The 16,057-nt window shown below is 38.0% G+C and overlaps 2 protein-coding genes across 23 annotated transcripts in view; one reads left to right on the plus strand and one right to left on the minus strand.

Moving 5' to 3' along the window:
* Positions 1 to 14,809, minus strand: part of AIMP1 (aminoacyl tRNA synthetase complex interacting multifunctional protein 1) — a 138,223-nt gene extending 123,414 nt beyond the window's left edge. For all 9 annotated transcript variants that reach the window (XR_011537818.1, XR_011537819.1, XR_011537817.1 and 6 more), the window contains exons 1-4: positions 14,499 to 14,809; positions 8,021 to 8,154; positions 5,040 to 5,153; positions 2,712 to 2,879 (exon numbers count right to left, since the gene is read on the minus strand). Coding sequence is in view for 1 of the 9 variants with exons in the window: in XM_008512806.2 (XP_008511028.1) it covers positions 2,712 to 2,879; positions 5,040 to 5,153; positions 8,021 to 8,154; positions 14,499 to 14,500 (418 nt within the window). In the remaining 8 variants the exon portion in view is untranslated. The remainder of the gene's footprint in view (positions 1 to 2,711; positions 2,880 to 5,039; positions 5,154 to 8,020; positions 8,155 to 14,498) is intronic.
* Positions 14,810 to 14,814: 5 nt separating this feature from the next.
* The window catches only part of TBCK (TBC1 domain containing kinase), a 198,734-nt gene continuing 197,491 nt past the window's right edge, over positions 14,815 to 16,057 (plus strand). For 5 of the 14 annotated variants that reach the window (XM_070611790.1, XM_070611792.1, XM_070611784.1 and 2 more), the window contains exon 1: positions 14,950 to 15,083. The gene's annotated coding sequence lies outside the window, so the exon portion shown is untranslated. Of the gene's footprint in view, positions 15,084 to 16,057 lie in introns of all 14 variants that reach the window. The other 9 variants (XM_070611791.1, XM_070611787.1, XM_070611783.1 and 6 more) reach the window with 5 other exon arrangements.

The raw sequence follows: 16,057 nt of genomic DNA on the forward strand, positions 1-16,057 counted from the left end.
GAAAGCTTGCCTTCCTCTGAAACAGGGCTGTAGAACATTCTTTAAAATTTTTATTGTGACTCTTTAGAGAGTGAAAAATCCTTTATTTAGAAAGAACACCACAATCAGTAGCCAACCAAAAGAATGAACTACAAGCAAACGTAATTTCACTGATAAAATGTTTCTCTCATCAGTTAAACACACAAGTAGGTATACAATGAATGTCTACATTTCTTTTATTTCCCTGAAGACTTATTAGGGCTTTAGGTTTATCCACAGCAACCATTTGAGCAGAAGAGAACATTTTATTCTCATTATGTTTTAAAAATCCTAATTTTATGTAAATGCTGATAATCTAATTCCTATTAGCATATGATTACTTTAGCCATTAAGTCAAAATGCAACCTGTAACGAGTTCATATTCCTTAAGTTTACATTTAGTTTCTTGTGCAGAAAAAAACTAAAACAAAATAAAAACTTATCTTCTGATCTGCAAGGTACAACAAGCTAATATGGCTTGGAAGCATTCCTTCCCAACTATAGCTTTGTTTAATCTTTGAATAAATATTTCCTGACATCTAAGGCACTGGAAACAGTAATGAGTGGCCCATGCTATCAAGGTACAGAAAGTCGCTTTTAAGGAAGACAGATGTATATAATGATCATATGATAAACATTACATACACAAAGAATTATAGATGCACAGAGAAGAACAGAAGCACAGAATGCCTGGAGTGGGAAAGGACGCTTTTTGTGTAAAGGACATTCACAATTAATACAAAGCAGTTCACAAAAGAGGAGGCAGAGCTAGTTCAAAACAACACACAACTTTTAATCTCATGAGCAAATTAAAAAAATACCACTTTCCATGTAACATATTAGTAAAGATTTTTTTAATGGTGAAAACCCAAACAATAAAGAAGTATATATACAAAATTACTAGAAGACTATACACCAAAAATCTTAATAGTAGTAATCTTTGAGTGCTACACTATATATTTACTTTAAAATACTGCAGTATAACAGTATGATATATCTATATCCATATATATTTTTAACTTTAATCTACTTCCTAGGCATTTGAAATACCTTTATCAGGAATCCACATTCCAGAGGTAACTGCAAATATTAAAATCTATACCAAGAACTTTGTGAGTCATCATAAGGGATTTTAGAAACGTCTCATTGGCAAATGAGTGACGCTCACATGTGGCAGTCTAGAAAGACTGCATGGGCACCACAGCCCTTGCATGCACAGAAATTTGGCATGTGGCAATCCTGGCAGCCAAACACCCATGGAACATCCCTCTAGTCCAGCACTGTCAAATACGGTAGCTGTCACCACACACAGCTATTTATATTTAAATTTAAAATAATTAAAAATTCAGTTCTTTAGTCACACTAGACACATTTCAAATGTTCAACAGCCATGTGTGGATATTGGCTGCTGTGCTGGATAACCAGCTATACAGCATTTCCACCATCCAGAAAGTTCCATTGGATGGACGTGTCGTACGCCTAGAGCTCCAGCAGGTCTCATGTCCCCTACTCCCACAGAGGAAGACCACTGTCTCATTTGACTAGAAATCTGACTGATCCTGCAGTCACAACAACAACGCATCCTCTGAGTACAACTTCACCAAACTTAGAACAGGCTGTACGATTGTTTTGTACCTACTTCTTAATAAATTTTATAAAGTGGAAGAAATAGTCTGACTTGCTTTCACTGTAACCATACCACCTAGTGGTGAAGCTATGTACGAGAGGATGTACAGCCCCTGTCTACTTCTAACCGACAGAGGCTACCAATGTTTACCAAAAGGAACTGATGAGTGTCAGATGCTAAGTTGGCTTAGATTCGTTCACAAATCTCTCAGCCATTTAATATTTTCCAAAATATTTTAAATGAGTGTAAGTATTATAAGGCATGTACAATGAATTTTAAAAACACTTTTTTAGACATATCTGAGGAAATAAAGTCTAGAAAGCAGTAAAGGAAAGTAGGTAAAAAAGGAATCACATTTATGATTAGATAAATTGTTTTAGCAGCAAGGTAAGGATAAACTAGAAAACACGAGGCTTTAACACTAAATCAGATGAGAGACCAGGACAACCTGAACTAAGGTAGTGCCTAACACAATGGAGGCACACAGCTGTCCCAGATATGCTCTGGTGGTAGGAATCACAGGCTTTGTCAGCCGATTAGATGGGAAAATTGAGGGAGGGACAGGGTAAGGGTGGCAGTAAGATTCCTAGTCTGGAGGCCAAAGCAGATGGGGATGTACTTTCTGCTTCAGCTCTCACCAGTTCCTAAAACCTTAACACTTCCACGACTGACCTCAGACACTTTGCTTTGACTGGAATATCCTTTTCCTATCTTCACAACTGGTCCTAGGCTAACTTTCTACCTGTGACTTCTCCGAAACTATCCCCCAAATGTATACCAAAATCCAGTCACACCGAACTACGTGAGGGCCTCTACACTTAATCTCTACCTTCTGTGTGTTCAGTTATGCTGGGCCCTCCACCTCAAATGCAACTCTTACCTGTCCACCTGGTCAACGTCACACATCCCTTAGAGCCCAGCTTCTATGTTCCAACATCATATTGTTCCTAACTTTATTCTAGTTCATAAAAGTTTAGACTTTCTTTTTGACATCATAATTATTATCAAAAATGTTGACATCTGATAAACCAGTCAGGGGCCAAATAACCTTAAAGGTTAAAAATACCTTTCTTTTCCATTTTCTCTTTCACCTTCTTTTCTTCTCCTCCTCCTCCTTTTATCTGTTCTTTGGCTCCAGAAGACATGGTTGTGATTGGCATAGACTGTACCACATTTTCAGAAACTGGAGACTCAGCTCGCAATGAAGGACCAGATGGGCACGGTATCTGTTTCACTGATATAGAAAATGAAATAGATAATGTCAGTCATATTAAACCAACACACAAGATGAAAACTATGGAACTGTGATACAAATATGAACTTTCAAAAGAGAATGTCACTGTATACGATTATCAAATCTCTACTGTCTGAGACTGTAAAAAGGCTGACAAGAAATTAAGTATATTTTAATCACGATAAAAGAATAAATGGGGGGCTGGCCTGGTGGCACAGCGGTTAAGTGCGCACGTTCTACTTTGGCAGCCCGGGGTTCGCTGGTTCGGATCCCGGGTGCAGACATGGCACCGCTTGGCAAGCCATGCTGTGGTAGGCGTCCCACATACAAAGTAGAGGAAGATGGGCATGGATGTTAGCTCAGGGCCAGGCTTCCTCAGCAAAAAGAGGAGGGTTGGCAGCAGATGCCAACTCAGGGCTAATCTTCCTCAAAAAAAACAAAAGAATATAAATAAAAAAAAAATAAATGCATGATTCTCGTTTAATCACTAAAAACTAAACTGAGAAAATTACAGATAACAACAATAATAGCTAATATTTATGGACTTATTATGTCCCAGGTACTTTTCAAAATGCTTTACACGAATTAATTTGTGTAAATCTCATGAATACCCTGAGCAGTAAATTCTGTTCATACCACCAATTACAGGTGATCAACCTGAGCCACAGAGAAGTTAAAAAGCTGGCCATCACACACAGTGGGGAGACGAGGAAGAATGTACAGCCAGGCAGTCTGTCTCAGAGACTATACCCTCCTGACTTAGCACAACAGCACGCTTTTCACTCAGGCTTTCTTTCATACTGAACAATCAACTGGGAAGGTGTTTTAATAATAGTCATTTCTATATTAGTGGAACTAATGGAGAGACAGCATTACTTGTCCATAATTCTATTTCAAAAAAAAACTTTCTAAAAAACGCAAAGAAAATTCCTTCAGCAATGTTGAAAACATTCTTATAAGCCTAGTGACCATGGAGAAACATAATCTTGTGAAGGATGCCGAAGCGGCACAGATTCTAGCCAATCCAGACCACTTTTCTGAGGTATGTCTAAGTTCCCCAGGGGCTGCTTCTCCTTTAGTAAAGGAAGCTCCAGATACCCCTATTTTATGTTTCATTAGACAGAATTCAATACTTTAAGGCAAACTATTGATTTGTTTTAGCACTTCATTAATAAGACTGGAGTTTAGAAGTTTAATGTTTCAGGGCAATCTTCTAGAACTGAAGAGAAATGAAAAGCAGCTTTACATTGCTAATATTTTAACTGTTTAATTCGGTACCTGTATTCCAAATCTCCTAGTCTTGGAAAACATCGACAAGCCCCAAATTTTCCATGGACAAACAATGTTTCTCGATAGTTTTAAGCATACATTATTGACTTTCCCTTATTTTACTTAAGCTCACTAAGGGTAGAGTTCATGCCAAGCATTCAGCATGATTCACAGCAGAATAACAGTCAAAAGGAAGTAGCGAGAGGCTCTGACTACACTTGGGCCTCCTTAACCCACCTAGAAAGGATTTTCTACAATACAGCCAAATGCCTTTCTGTGTGGTACTTTGAAATTGTAATAGAACCATTATTACTAATGTTTTCAAATAATGTAAATTTACCTAGACATCTTTAAAATAATTCAATAAAATTTTAAATTTTATTTACAACATAACAGTTGAAAGGATAATTATCTGCTGACTTGGATAATCTAAAAATTATGATTTCAGGCAATTTACTTTATAGCTCTAATCTTCCATTTCCTCACGTATAAAACAAGAATATCTGTATACACATAACTTTAAGGATAAAATATATAATATATGGGAAGCACTGGCATATGGCAAAACTCAGTGCATGTGAACTATATATTATTATGGCTTATTTTCAATAGCTATTCAATAGGGAACAGTGATGATCAAGCTGAAGTATAGTACAGAGATTAAAGCACAGTCTTGAATCCTGGCTTGGCTTTGCCACTTTTTGCATGACCTCAGGCAAGATCATTTGCCTCCAGAAGCCTCCGTTATCTCTTCTGTGAGGGGACGAATGCACGAGAAGGGCTGCTGTGAGGACAAGACGAGAAAGCAAGCAAATACCTAACTTCATAAATAATAAACGACACAATAGTTATCATAAATCAAAACAGCCTATCATTTCTATATTTAATCACCTCCATTTCGAATTTCTGCCTGAATTAGCTCTTGTTTCAATTCTTCAACCTCTTTTTTCAATTTAGCATTTTCCACTCGAAGTTTCTTCTCTTCTCTCAAAGTTGCCTGCAAAACTAGGATCAAGAAAATCAAGTTAGGATACAGCTGTTTTCTAAAAGGTTTCTCACAAGTACTACTTGAAAAGAACACAGCCAATATACACATAGCTAGGATAACACTAGTCACCAAATGTTTGGCCAGTTCCTTTATATCAGTTCAGTATTTACTAAAACAACCTGATATTCAAAAGACAAAAAAAGGGAGCCAGCCTGGTGGCATAGTGGTTAAGTTCACGCGCTCCACTTTGGAAGCCCAGGGTTCATGGGTTCAGATCCTGGGTGCAGACCTACACACTGCTCATCAAGCCATGTGTGGAGGCACCCCACATACAAACTAGAGGAAGATTGGCACAGATGTTAGCTCAGGGCCACTCTTGCTCTGGCAAAAAGAGGAAGATTGGCAACAGGTGTTAGCTCAGGGCCAATCATCCTCACCAAAAAAAAGGAGGAGGGGGAGAAAATCTGTAAAATAATAATGGAACAGAAAAGGTTTTGTTTATGAATCATTTTCCTAGCTTGTATAAAGATGCTTGTGACAACTTAAAAACCCAGCTCAAAGTCTCAGTAACAGATAAACTGTAAGAAATAGAGACAAGTATTAGATACATTAAATTACCATTTGTAAGTCTGAGATCTAATAATGATACCAAACTGTAAAACTATTCCCATTTCTTTCTTTTTAGTCATCACCTTGTAAAAGTTGCTAACTAATTTTTCATTCCTAATGTCTCAGAAATTGAGCTGCTCAAATATTCAATGAGTGAAATAACTTCAAAGATTTGCTCAAGATAGATAAAATGTGTGTTAAAGGCGAGCAACAGGGTACTCAAAAATCTAAAGGGAAAAAAATGACTTGGTGGGGTTGGCACTGCTTCCTAGGTGGGATTTTAAAAATCTGCAGGAGTATTTTTGATTGTCACAAATAACGGGAGTTGTTCCTGGCATCTACTGAGCAAGCGCCAGGGATGCCAAACGTTCTGCAATATGTTAGATATACCCGCACAACGAGCAACTGTCTCACATCCTGCAGAGTTGTACGTTGTATGGGTGAAAATCCTGTCAATTATTTGAGCCTAGATCCTAACTAATTTTTATATATAAGAACTATTCTTAAACATTTTCATTATACTCTGAATTTTCTAATTTAGAAATCAAGTACCATGTAAATCAAGAACAGACTATACTTTGCTTTGTTCAGAGCTCTACTAAAGAATTATCCATCACCCTGAGTAAATCACAAACAAGACTGAAAGCTACTTCTGGTGTCTCAGTTGCCTACACAAAGGCAGACTAAATAAGACCTGTACCAAGCGGCATTAGACCTGTTGCCTTCTTGGTGATTCCACGCATGTGAACCACGTAGCATGTGACCCCTCAAAAATCTGGCAGTAAGTCCTGCCTAAGTACTTACTTACTGAAATACACATTTTTATTATTACACTATTTATAAATTACTTTCTTTTTAGTGCTCCTCTATATTACATACAAGGTTAATGTATGTTTTGAAAATATGTGTATAGGTACATTATTTTATCTAAGAAATATGTTCTTCACAGGATATTAAAAGAGATTTTGCAAAATATTTATTGTAAAATAGGGCAATGGCACTGAGAACCACCAGGATAAGCTGCCAAAAAATAATGATAAAGGTGAAGAATAAACATACAACAAGTGTAGAAAGCTTCCTTTTTTTAGTTAGCACAATAGAAATGCTAGTCAAGATGCTAAGAAAGGGACACCTGTAGGAGAAAAAGCTCAGATTACAACATACATGCTATCACAAAGAAGTCTTGATCATCTCTAATCTCTTCATGCTACTAATGGAAAGAAATATTAAGAATTTTAAGTAAAATAATAAGAAAAATTCCGGGGCCAGGCCAGTGGCGCAGCGGTTAAATTTGCACATTCCACTTCTTGGTGGCCTGGGGTTCGCCGGGTCGGATCCCGGGTGCAGAGGTGGCACTGCTTGGCACGCCATGCTGCGGTAGGTGTCCCACATATAAAGTAGAGGAAGATGGGAATGATGTTAGCTCAGGGCCAGGCTTCCTCAGCAAAAAGAGGAGGACTGGCAGTAGTTAGCTCAGCGCCAATCTTCCTCAAAAAAAAAAAAAAAGAAAAAAAGAAAAATTCCTTAAAAATGTTAAGAAAAATAATAAAAAAGTGTTTACAAAACACTATAAAAATAAATAATTAAAATAGTATTTTAAAATTAAGAAAAAAAAGAATTGGCAAAGGAGAAATTTTTTGGAGAGTAAATGTAAGATTTTGTAAGCCATTTGGAGTCTTATCTAGCAGAGAAAAGCATTTATTTGTATTAGTGATGGTAAAAGATTTTGGAATTTTCATTATGACATTAACCTTGACTACTGAGTCAATTTGTCTAAAATATACTTAAACGAACAAAAATCAACCCAAACACTAAAAGCAAAAATTCAGAACTGATATTTTTGTGCATATCATAGCAATTTCTAGGTATTCGAAAAAATGTAAAACTCATTTCAGAAAATGTCTGAGTAGAAAGTAATATAAAAGTATACATTCTCTTCCATACAAGGTTAGAGATATTTGAGTTCATATGATTTCACTCAATTTTCCTCATTTTTAATCTCTAATTCTATACCAACTTATTTTAAACAATTTTCTTTTAGCAGTCTTGAAATAATACATTGTTTTCTCTATGTATCATATATTCACCATATACCAATTCTAATTTACCTTAATGCTAAAATATTGTTTCACTCAAAATTAAAATTTTAAAGGAATCTAAAAGTTATCATCAAGATGATGAAGTAATAATTTATGTGGTAAACACATTTTTTTCTGCTCTGTTAATACATGAATTCATTTTAGCTATCTCCTTAGAATATTATAAATTTTCTTACCTGCTTTCTCCTTAAGAAGAGCAACTTGCTGCTTAAGATATTCAATAATGTGATCTGCCTCTGCACCCTTCTGTTCCAATCTCTTCAAAACAGCATCACTGGTTGCCATTTTTGCCATGAAACGGCAGAGAATCCTAAGTGAAAAAAAAATAAAAGGGACAAATTATCCTGTAGATGGAATAAATTTATTGTACAGAACACGTGAACAAGGAGTCTGAAAGGAAAATACTTTCTACTCTAACAGATGAATATGTTAGAAACACATTTTTCCAACATAGAGCAACAAACCCAACAAATGGCAGAAAAGTTAAACAGACTAATTCCTGAATCTGTTTACAAGAGGAAATCAATTTTTTTCCTAAATGCAGAAAAGACATTATTTACCTACATTTTAGATTGGAAAATTTTAAGGAAAGCTTTAAAATACTGCAGAATGTTATGACACAAGACGAGAACACTAAGAACAACAATAACCTTAACTAAGCTATAACTGAGCACTACACCTATGTCCCCAAGTAAAGAACTGCTGAATTCCTCCTTTGTTTGTTACTTTTGTATACGGGATATTTCTACTGTCTATTTAACTATGTATAATTTTAAGGAGGAACAGGTGAATTAGGAAAGAAAAATATTAAAAGAAAAACATCAACAATGAGGAAAACATCAATACTAATCATATGTCTACTCAGAAATAATGTTAGTATATATACTGTGTCCGTTGTAAAAGAAAATTACAATTTTAATTTTATAGTAATTCTTAGAAATTGGAAAACATTTGTCAAGGTACAGAAAAATGCATCTAAGCAAACATTCTGAGATTAATTGATCATGTTAAAGTTTAAACTACTAAATATTAAGACAAATAGTCACACTGACAAAACACAGAGCTAATCATTAACAATACTACGAATTTCTCTTTTTTACCTGATTACCTGATCAAGTTATCATTAAAAGTAGAGCAAAGACAAAAGCATTGCAGAAATAATTCTGATTTTAAACAAATGATGCAGACTCAATAAATGGTGAAATTTTTTGATAAAGGAAAAATCGGCTAATAATGGACAAATGATACAAGATTGTTATAAAATTTCAAATGACAATGCAATATCTATCTTATATAAAGAACTTTCTGAAAGGTTTACCTTTTTCATAAAAAGAAAACCAACCCTCAAAAAACTTTATGCTAAAGTTGACAATTTATGATATAAGTAATAAAAATAACCCTATAAAGTTGCTAGTAAATGAAGAAAATATAAATGGGGGATTAATTAAAAAGGCATAGTAAACTGCTCATGTTCTATGTGGACTATTATTTAACGGTTTAGAAAAACACAAAGAAAAAGAAAAGGTACAAAAGTTGAAAATGAAGCTATCACCCTTTTTCTGAGGAAGATTAGCCCCGAGCTAACATTCGCTGCCAATCCTCCTCTTTTTGCTGAAGATTGGCCCTGAGCTAACATCTGTGCCCATCTTCCTCTACTTTATACGTGGGAGACGCCACAGCATGGCTAGACAAGTAGTGCATAAGTCTGCACCTGGGATCCGAACCAGCGAACCCTGGGCCGCCAAAGCAGAGCATGTGAACTTAACTGCGGTGCCACAGGGGCAGCCCCACCTTCTGAACTTTCATATCCTTGTTACACAGCTCTCTTCTAGTTTAATGTTATTTTATTTTAGTCTAACGTCAGTAATGACCAAATGTATTCAATAGGTGAAATACTGCTATCTCGAGTAATATAATGAGTATTTGATTTGGCATAATTTGTAATTTTCACTTCCCTGGCAAAGAGAAATTTGATGAGAAATACTAAACTGAATGTGAAATTAGTGATACATTTTAGGAGAAAACCTTGTAAACTAGTATCTTAACCGATAAGAAACAGACAGACTTAAGCATAAAATAGTTTTCACGAACTCGCCCACAGGTCCAGAGTCGTCTCACACACATCGCCAAGCTGTGACAAGGCACAACGTGAGACTCACACCCGGGCCCACAAAAGAACATTTCCAAACTAAGACTCACAATCATTTGCAAAATAGAGATCTAAATCCTAGCCTAAGAGAAAAAGAGATACATAACTTCATTGTGTGGAAAAATCTATTAACTACCTGTAAAATACATTGACAAAAGTGAGTTAAACAAACTGTGATTTTTGAAACACATATTGAAGCACAGGCACAAGTTTAGGAAGAAAGAATGCCACATTTCAAAACAGAAACACAAGGGGCCAGCCTGGTGCCGCAGCGGTTAAGTTTACATGTTCCACTTTGGTGGCCTGGGGTTCATCGGTTCAGATTCTGGGTGCAGACCTATGCACCACTTGTCAAGCCATGCTGTGGCAGGAGTCCCACATATGAAGTAGAGGAAGATGGGCAAGGATGCTAGCTCAGGGCCAGTCTTCCTCAGCAAAAAGAAGAGGATTGGCAGCAGATATTAGCTCAGGGCTAATATTCCTCAAAAAAAATAAAAGAAAAAAATAGAAACACAAGTGAGCTGAATATATTAAACACATAAATACTGCCACTAAGAGGAAACAATCTGATAAAGGACAGTGTAAAACTCTGAATGATACGATAAAAAACATAAATGAGAGAAAACCAGAATAATCCTCAAAATCATTATCTAAAGATGCTAAGAGATTAGGAAATATAAAATGAAAAGACTTGCCATCCCAGTTTTTGTGAAACCAAAAAACTGGTATCACAAACTGAAAACACAAAAAGGATTACAGCTAGTTAAGACTAGGTAATAATTCCAGTTTGGCAGGAGAGGGATAACAATCAGCTATGAAATTTAGTTTGAATTTACTTACACTTTTATAAGTAAACTACATGAAAGTTCCTTTCAATAAAATGCTCAATAAAAAACATATCACCCCCTCAATATAAAAGGGGATAATGGGTTACTGAAGAGCAAGTGAAATGTCTATCACTCAAATACAAAAAAGCATGTAAAATACCATGCAACCTACAGGTAATTCTTATGCATTAAGTTTAAACACTATAGAACACTAATTTGCTATATATATATATATATATTTTTTTAGTTATATAAGCATATTATAAAACAAGTATAATTTATATACATGGCTATAAGTTTACAAATACTTGGTTAGGTTAAGGTCTAGTTTTAAACTGTAAACTGGCAAATAAAACCAGGACTGAGAAACGTATATCACTTGAAATATTCAGCAAAACTGGATTTATTTTTAACTAAATAACTGAATAAACAAAACATGAGACATAAAGAAAAAGAGAAAACATGTTAGGAACAAAGAGCAAAGTTAGTGGAAAACACATGTCCAGGCCATGAAGTCTTAAAATGTTGCGACTAAAGAGGGACGACAGTGATCCAACCCAACCATTCGTTCTTCGCAGTCTGGTCCCATCTCTAGTGTCTTCTAGGGATTACAAACTGTCGCCATACAGACCAGGGACGCCCCTGTGTTCCAGAGTTAAGTGTTAGAAAAAATTGGATGTGAATGCCTTTAGACAAGGCACAGACTTCACTCTCTGTTGTCTGCCATTTATGTTACTGCCAGGACCCCATAAATAACTTAAGTTCATGACCTCAATTTTACTCATAGTCCCTGATTTTGAGCCATGTGCTGGGTTTATAGTAGAGACCAAAGTAAACATTTTCTTTGTACTCGCTAAACTTCAGACAAATGGGGGAAACACAGTAAACTGGAGAAAGTTTTTTAAATGGTTATATTTAGGGCAACAGTGCCGGTTTAGCAACACCGCTTAAAGATCAGACAAATCTTTTTATCATTCAACTCAGTGCTCATTTCATTGTGTGCCAACTGTTCCACGGTGATTTTCAATTTTACATTGAGTACCCTCTGAATTTCAAAATTTTGTTTCCTTAGTCTCTTCTGAGCTTTTAATATGCTAATATGCGTAGGGTTTCTCACAGATGATAATGGTAATAATAGGTAACATTTGTAGAGCATTTATGGACTGGCTAAATGCTTTACATAGATCATCTATGAATACTGTAATTATCTCCATTACACAGAGAAGAAAACTTGAATTAGAATTAATTTGCCTCAAGTCATGTGGCTAGTCAGTACACAAGGACTGAAACTTAGGTCTGTCTGATTCTAGAGTTAGCTCTTTTAACGTCCAAGCTGTAATTTCTCTAAAGGATATAATTATGAAGCAGTTCCCAATGTATTTAACCACAGAATCCCAACCAAGGAACACCTATTAACATTTATCGGAACTAATATTCTCTAAAACAGTCTGGGAATGCTGGTTCAGTTTGCGCTAAAATCTTTTTAACAAATGCTTATGAGATTAAAATAGATATAATATTTAACTGCAAGCACAGTAATTACAAATAGAAAACATTTATAGAGAAAAAAAGACAGGGAACAATACACGAGTACATTAACCGTGTTTGGATAGTGAGAGTCAAGACTTTTTTTCTTTTTCCTTTACTAAATTGAAACATAATAAAATGAACATATTTTTTACGACAAAAAGCTTTTGAACAGTATTATCTAAATTGTTCTACCCCTTCACAATAATTTTCTTTTCAACGTTCACATTTTCTCAAATCTAAAATGCCATTGTAAGACGACTCTAATCATTAAAAGCTTCATGAAAGCTGGAACTGATTTTACCAAATGCATGAATTGAGACTACATCTTAATCATTGATCACACACATAAAAGATTATTTCTGGGATTCTTATCGTTTCTAAATGGCTCCCCTTTACCTAAGCAATCTCCTCAGTAGTCTTCCCCACTCTAATTCTAAATTGCTAGGGATTTATTTTAAATAACAAACTCCCTGTCCCAGGCTCTCAATATTAGGACGTATAAACAAATAAGCTATCGCTTTGAAATGAAAGTTTTAAGTACAGATTTGCAATTTTACTTCATAGTATAGGAACTCTACAAAAATTTGGAAATGTCTCTCTACTTTGCAAAACTCTAATTTCACTACTTCAGAATTGCAATTAGGAAAAAAATTATATTCTTCTTAGATACTCGAAGTATGTATTTTGTCAAATCTAAGATGCCATCAATTGTAAAATGGCTCCAATCATAAGATGCTCTGTTACTTTACGTACCATTTAAAAAAAACCACAGCTGATTTAGCTAACCCAATGCTTTCTTATCACTTAGTTGCAGCCTGTATTATTTGAAAGACCCCTTTTAAATTTAGCCCTGTTTTTATCTTATATCACATTTCTGTTTCCCTGTATTTCTACATACACAATAATTTTTCATTTTAATGCTAAATCATTTTTTAAAGGATACTTAAAATGAACAGTAAACTCAACAACGCTATATACCAAGAGTACACATAACTCAACCGAACTGATGACACTATTAACAGTTATAACCAGTTTGCTTTAAGTGTGGGCATTGACAACTACATCACAACTGCCTCTTAGTCTAGTGCTTTTAAGACAATTATAAGATACACTACTATCTCAGAAATGTACATATGAGAAAACTGTGCATATCAGAATTAATAAACTATAGTAATTTTAATCTTTTTTCTCTCTTCTCCTACCATTATCTCTATTCTTATCTTCCAAACTCCTTTCCTCCATTTGCTTCCTAATCTAATTGCGAAGTTACCCCACTCTAAGAACATCTTTCTTACAGTGCTACAGAACGTGGTACATATTCTCCATGGCAGAGAGAGATCCTTTTAAAAGGAAGTCAGAGTATGCCACTCCACTGCTCAAAACCCGCCAATGGCTCAGATGCCCTCAAGCTCCTTCCTGACCTGCTCCTGCTCTCTCTGATTTTGTCTTCGGCTTATTTCCTACACTTCACTCTGACCCACAGGCCTCCTCGATATTGAGGCGTTTCCGCTTCACGGCCTTTGCAGTGACTAGTCCTTCTGCCTAACCGCACGTTCCCAAGATAGCTGTACGGTTAATTCTCTCATTCTGTCAGCTCTTTACTCGAAAGGCAGCTTTTCAGTGAGACCTTCCCTGGCCTCATTAAAATTTCATCCTATATGCTCCTTCCCTGCTTTATTATTTTTCTCTTCCGCACTCACTACGCCCTAAAACATGGTATGTTTTTCTTAATTGTATTTAGTGTGTGTCTAACTCAATAAAATGTGAACTAGTTAGACAGGAATTTTTACCTGTTCTGTTACTGCTGTTTACCCAATGCCTAAAACAGTGCCTGGAACTTAGAGGGCGCGAAACGACCACACGCGGAATGAATGAATTCCTGTCTCCCCGCCCCCAGTCCTTTGACACACACACACACACATGTAAAAGTGAACATGTTTGTGAATCTATCTTTTCCAGCAGCATCCTTTCCCTGGGCCCCGTCTGAAGGTCCCGGGCTCGTCCCTACTTCCCCATGCCACGACTGGTGCTTGGGTGAGCAACTTCCCCCAGCTCCCGCGGGCCAGACCCTGTCTCCCGCAGGCGAGGAAGCGAAGGAGACTCCTCGACCGCAGCCCACCCACCCCGGGACCCTCCGCGGACACTCACATTAAGGGGCAGACAGGGACGCCGCGCAGCCTCCGCCCGGAGCAGAAGGGACGGCGCCGGAGCACGAGGGCGATGAGAAAGGACCCCCACGAGGTGTCCCCGCTAAACGCCTGAGCGCGCTCCGCAGATTCGACTACAAATTCTGTCGCACCTTCCTGTGCTACACCACGCTGTGGGGCTTCCTCAGCCAATAAAGCCAATAACGGCAACTCCCCCCCGCACCTCTTCTTCAGTCGCTACATTTTGTCGCCAGATGAGGCAAGGGGAAAGACGCCGGACGTCGGGGACTTTGCTCAGGGTTGCGTCGCGGGGCTGTGAGGTCAGAGGAAAGGGCTCAGCTGCGTTGAGGGGCGGGGCTGGCGCTATACGCGGAGAGGGCTGGGCTCGCGCCCCCGCCGGCTTCCGACCAGGAACGCGGCGGGCTGAGCTCGCCGGCACAGGGCCTCCGGCGCTCGGGAGCGGCCCCGTTTGTGGAAGCACTTGCAGTGTGGGGCCTGGCGCCCAGAGGAGTTGGGGCAGCCGCAGCGACCGCGCTGGAGCCCCGGCCCGTTGCCTTTGCCTCCGCCTGCGTCCCCACACTCAGAGGCAGGTATTGGGGTTCCCCGCTTTCTGCTTCGTGATGGGTGGGGCTGGTGCGGCGGTGGCCGGCGTGTCCGCAGTGAGAGGTGCAGCCCTGTGCGGCAGCTTGCTGCAAGTGCGGTCCCCAGCCCGCCTTCCCGCGCACCACCCCTGAGCCCTCGGAACTGTACGCGGCGCTTGCAAAGGAGCTTCCCAGGGGGCCTAGAGGAGAGGCTAGAGAATGTGGCGTCGGCTGTCCATGGCTCACCGCAGGTGCCAACTCGAGCTTTGGCTGGTTTCTGGTTTTCAAGGTTTAGCCAGCTGTCGAGGTGTAGCGTTCCCTTGTGGAGGGGGAGAAAGGGAACGAGTGGAAGGAAGTTCCTTTAGAAGTGTCAGTGGCTGCTTTTCAAGGTTCTTGTCCCTGTTTTTATTTGGGACAGAAAGCTTTTTGAGGGAAAATATACAAAAGGAATGAACTAGTATTATTCGTCCGCTGAAGAAATGTGTGAACGGTTTTATTCATGATGAAATCAGCGTCTTTTGCCCTATTTTTGACCTTTTTTTCCCCCATCTAAGTCAGTTCGACTCCAAGTTCTTTGAGGGCAGACATTGTGTCTTGCTCATAGTCGTTGCCCCAGCTGCTGGAAAAACACCTGACTTGAAGTAGAAACTTCAAGATACTGGTTGAGTGAAGGAATTTTCAAACCCAGTTGTTTACATTGTTATTTTTCCTCCACTAATCTCTCACCTCAGCTGTTTTTCTCAGTAGCTTTCTTCCACTCACCAAGAGTGAGCACATCTGTGTCTGTATTTTTTATGTTTGCGCCTTTTATGTGCACCCATCTCATACAGTTGAAGCAGGACACTGATGAAATGTTTTTTGCTACCTAGTATTTTATCTTTTTGAATCATTCGCATTTTCTTTATTTGGTTACTTGATTTTTAGCTGTCTAAAGGATAGAGGCATCTAATTGAAAATCAAGTAGTATAAAGGGATTGCA

The sequence above is a fragment of the Equus przewalskii genome, chromosome 2, assembly GCF_037783145.1.
Source record: "Equus przewalskii isolate Varuska chromosome 2, EquPr2, whole genome shotgun sequence".
NCBI lineage: Eukaryota > Metazoa > Chordata > Mammalia > Perissodactyla > Equidae > Equus > Equus przewalskii.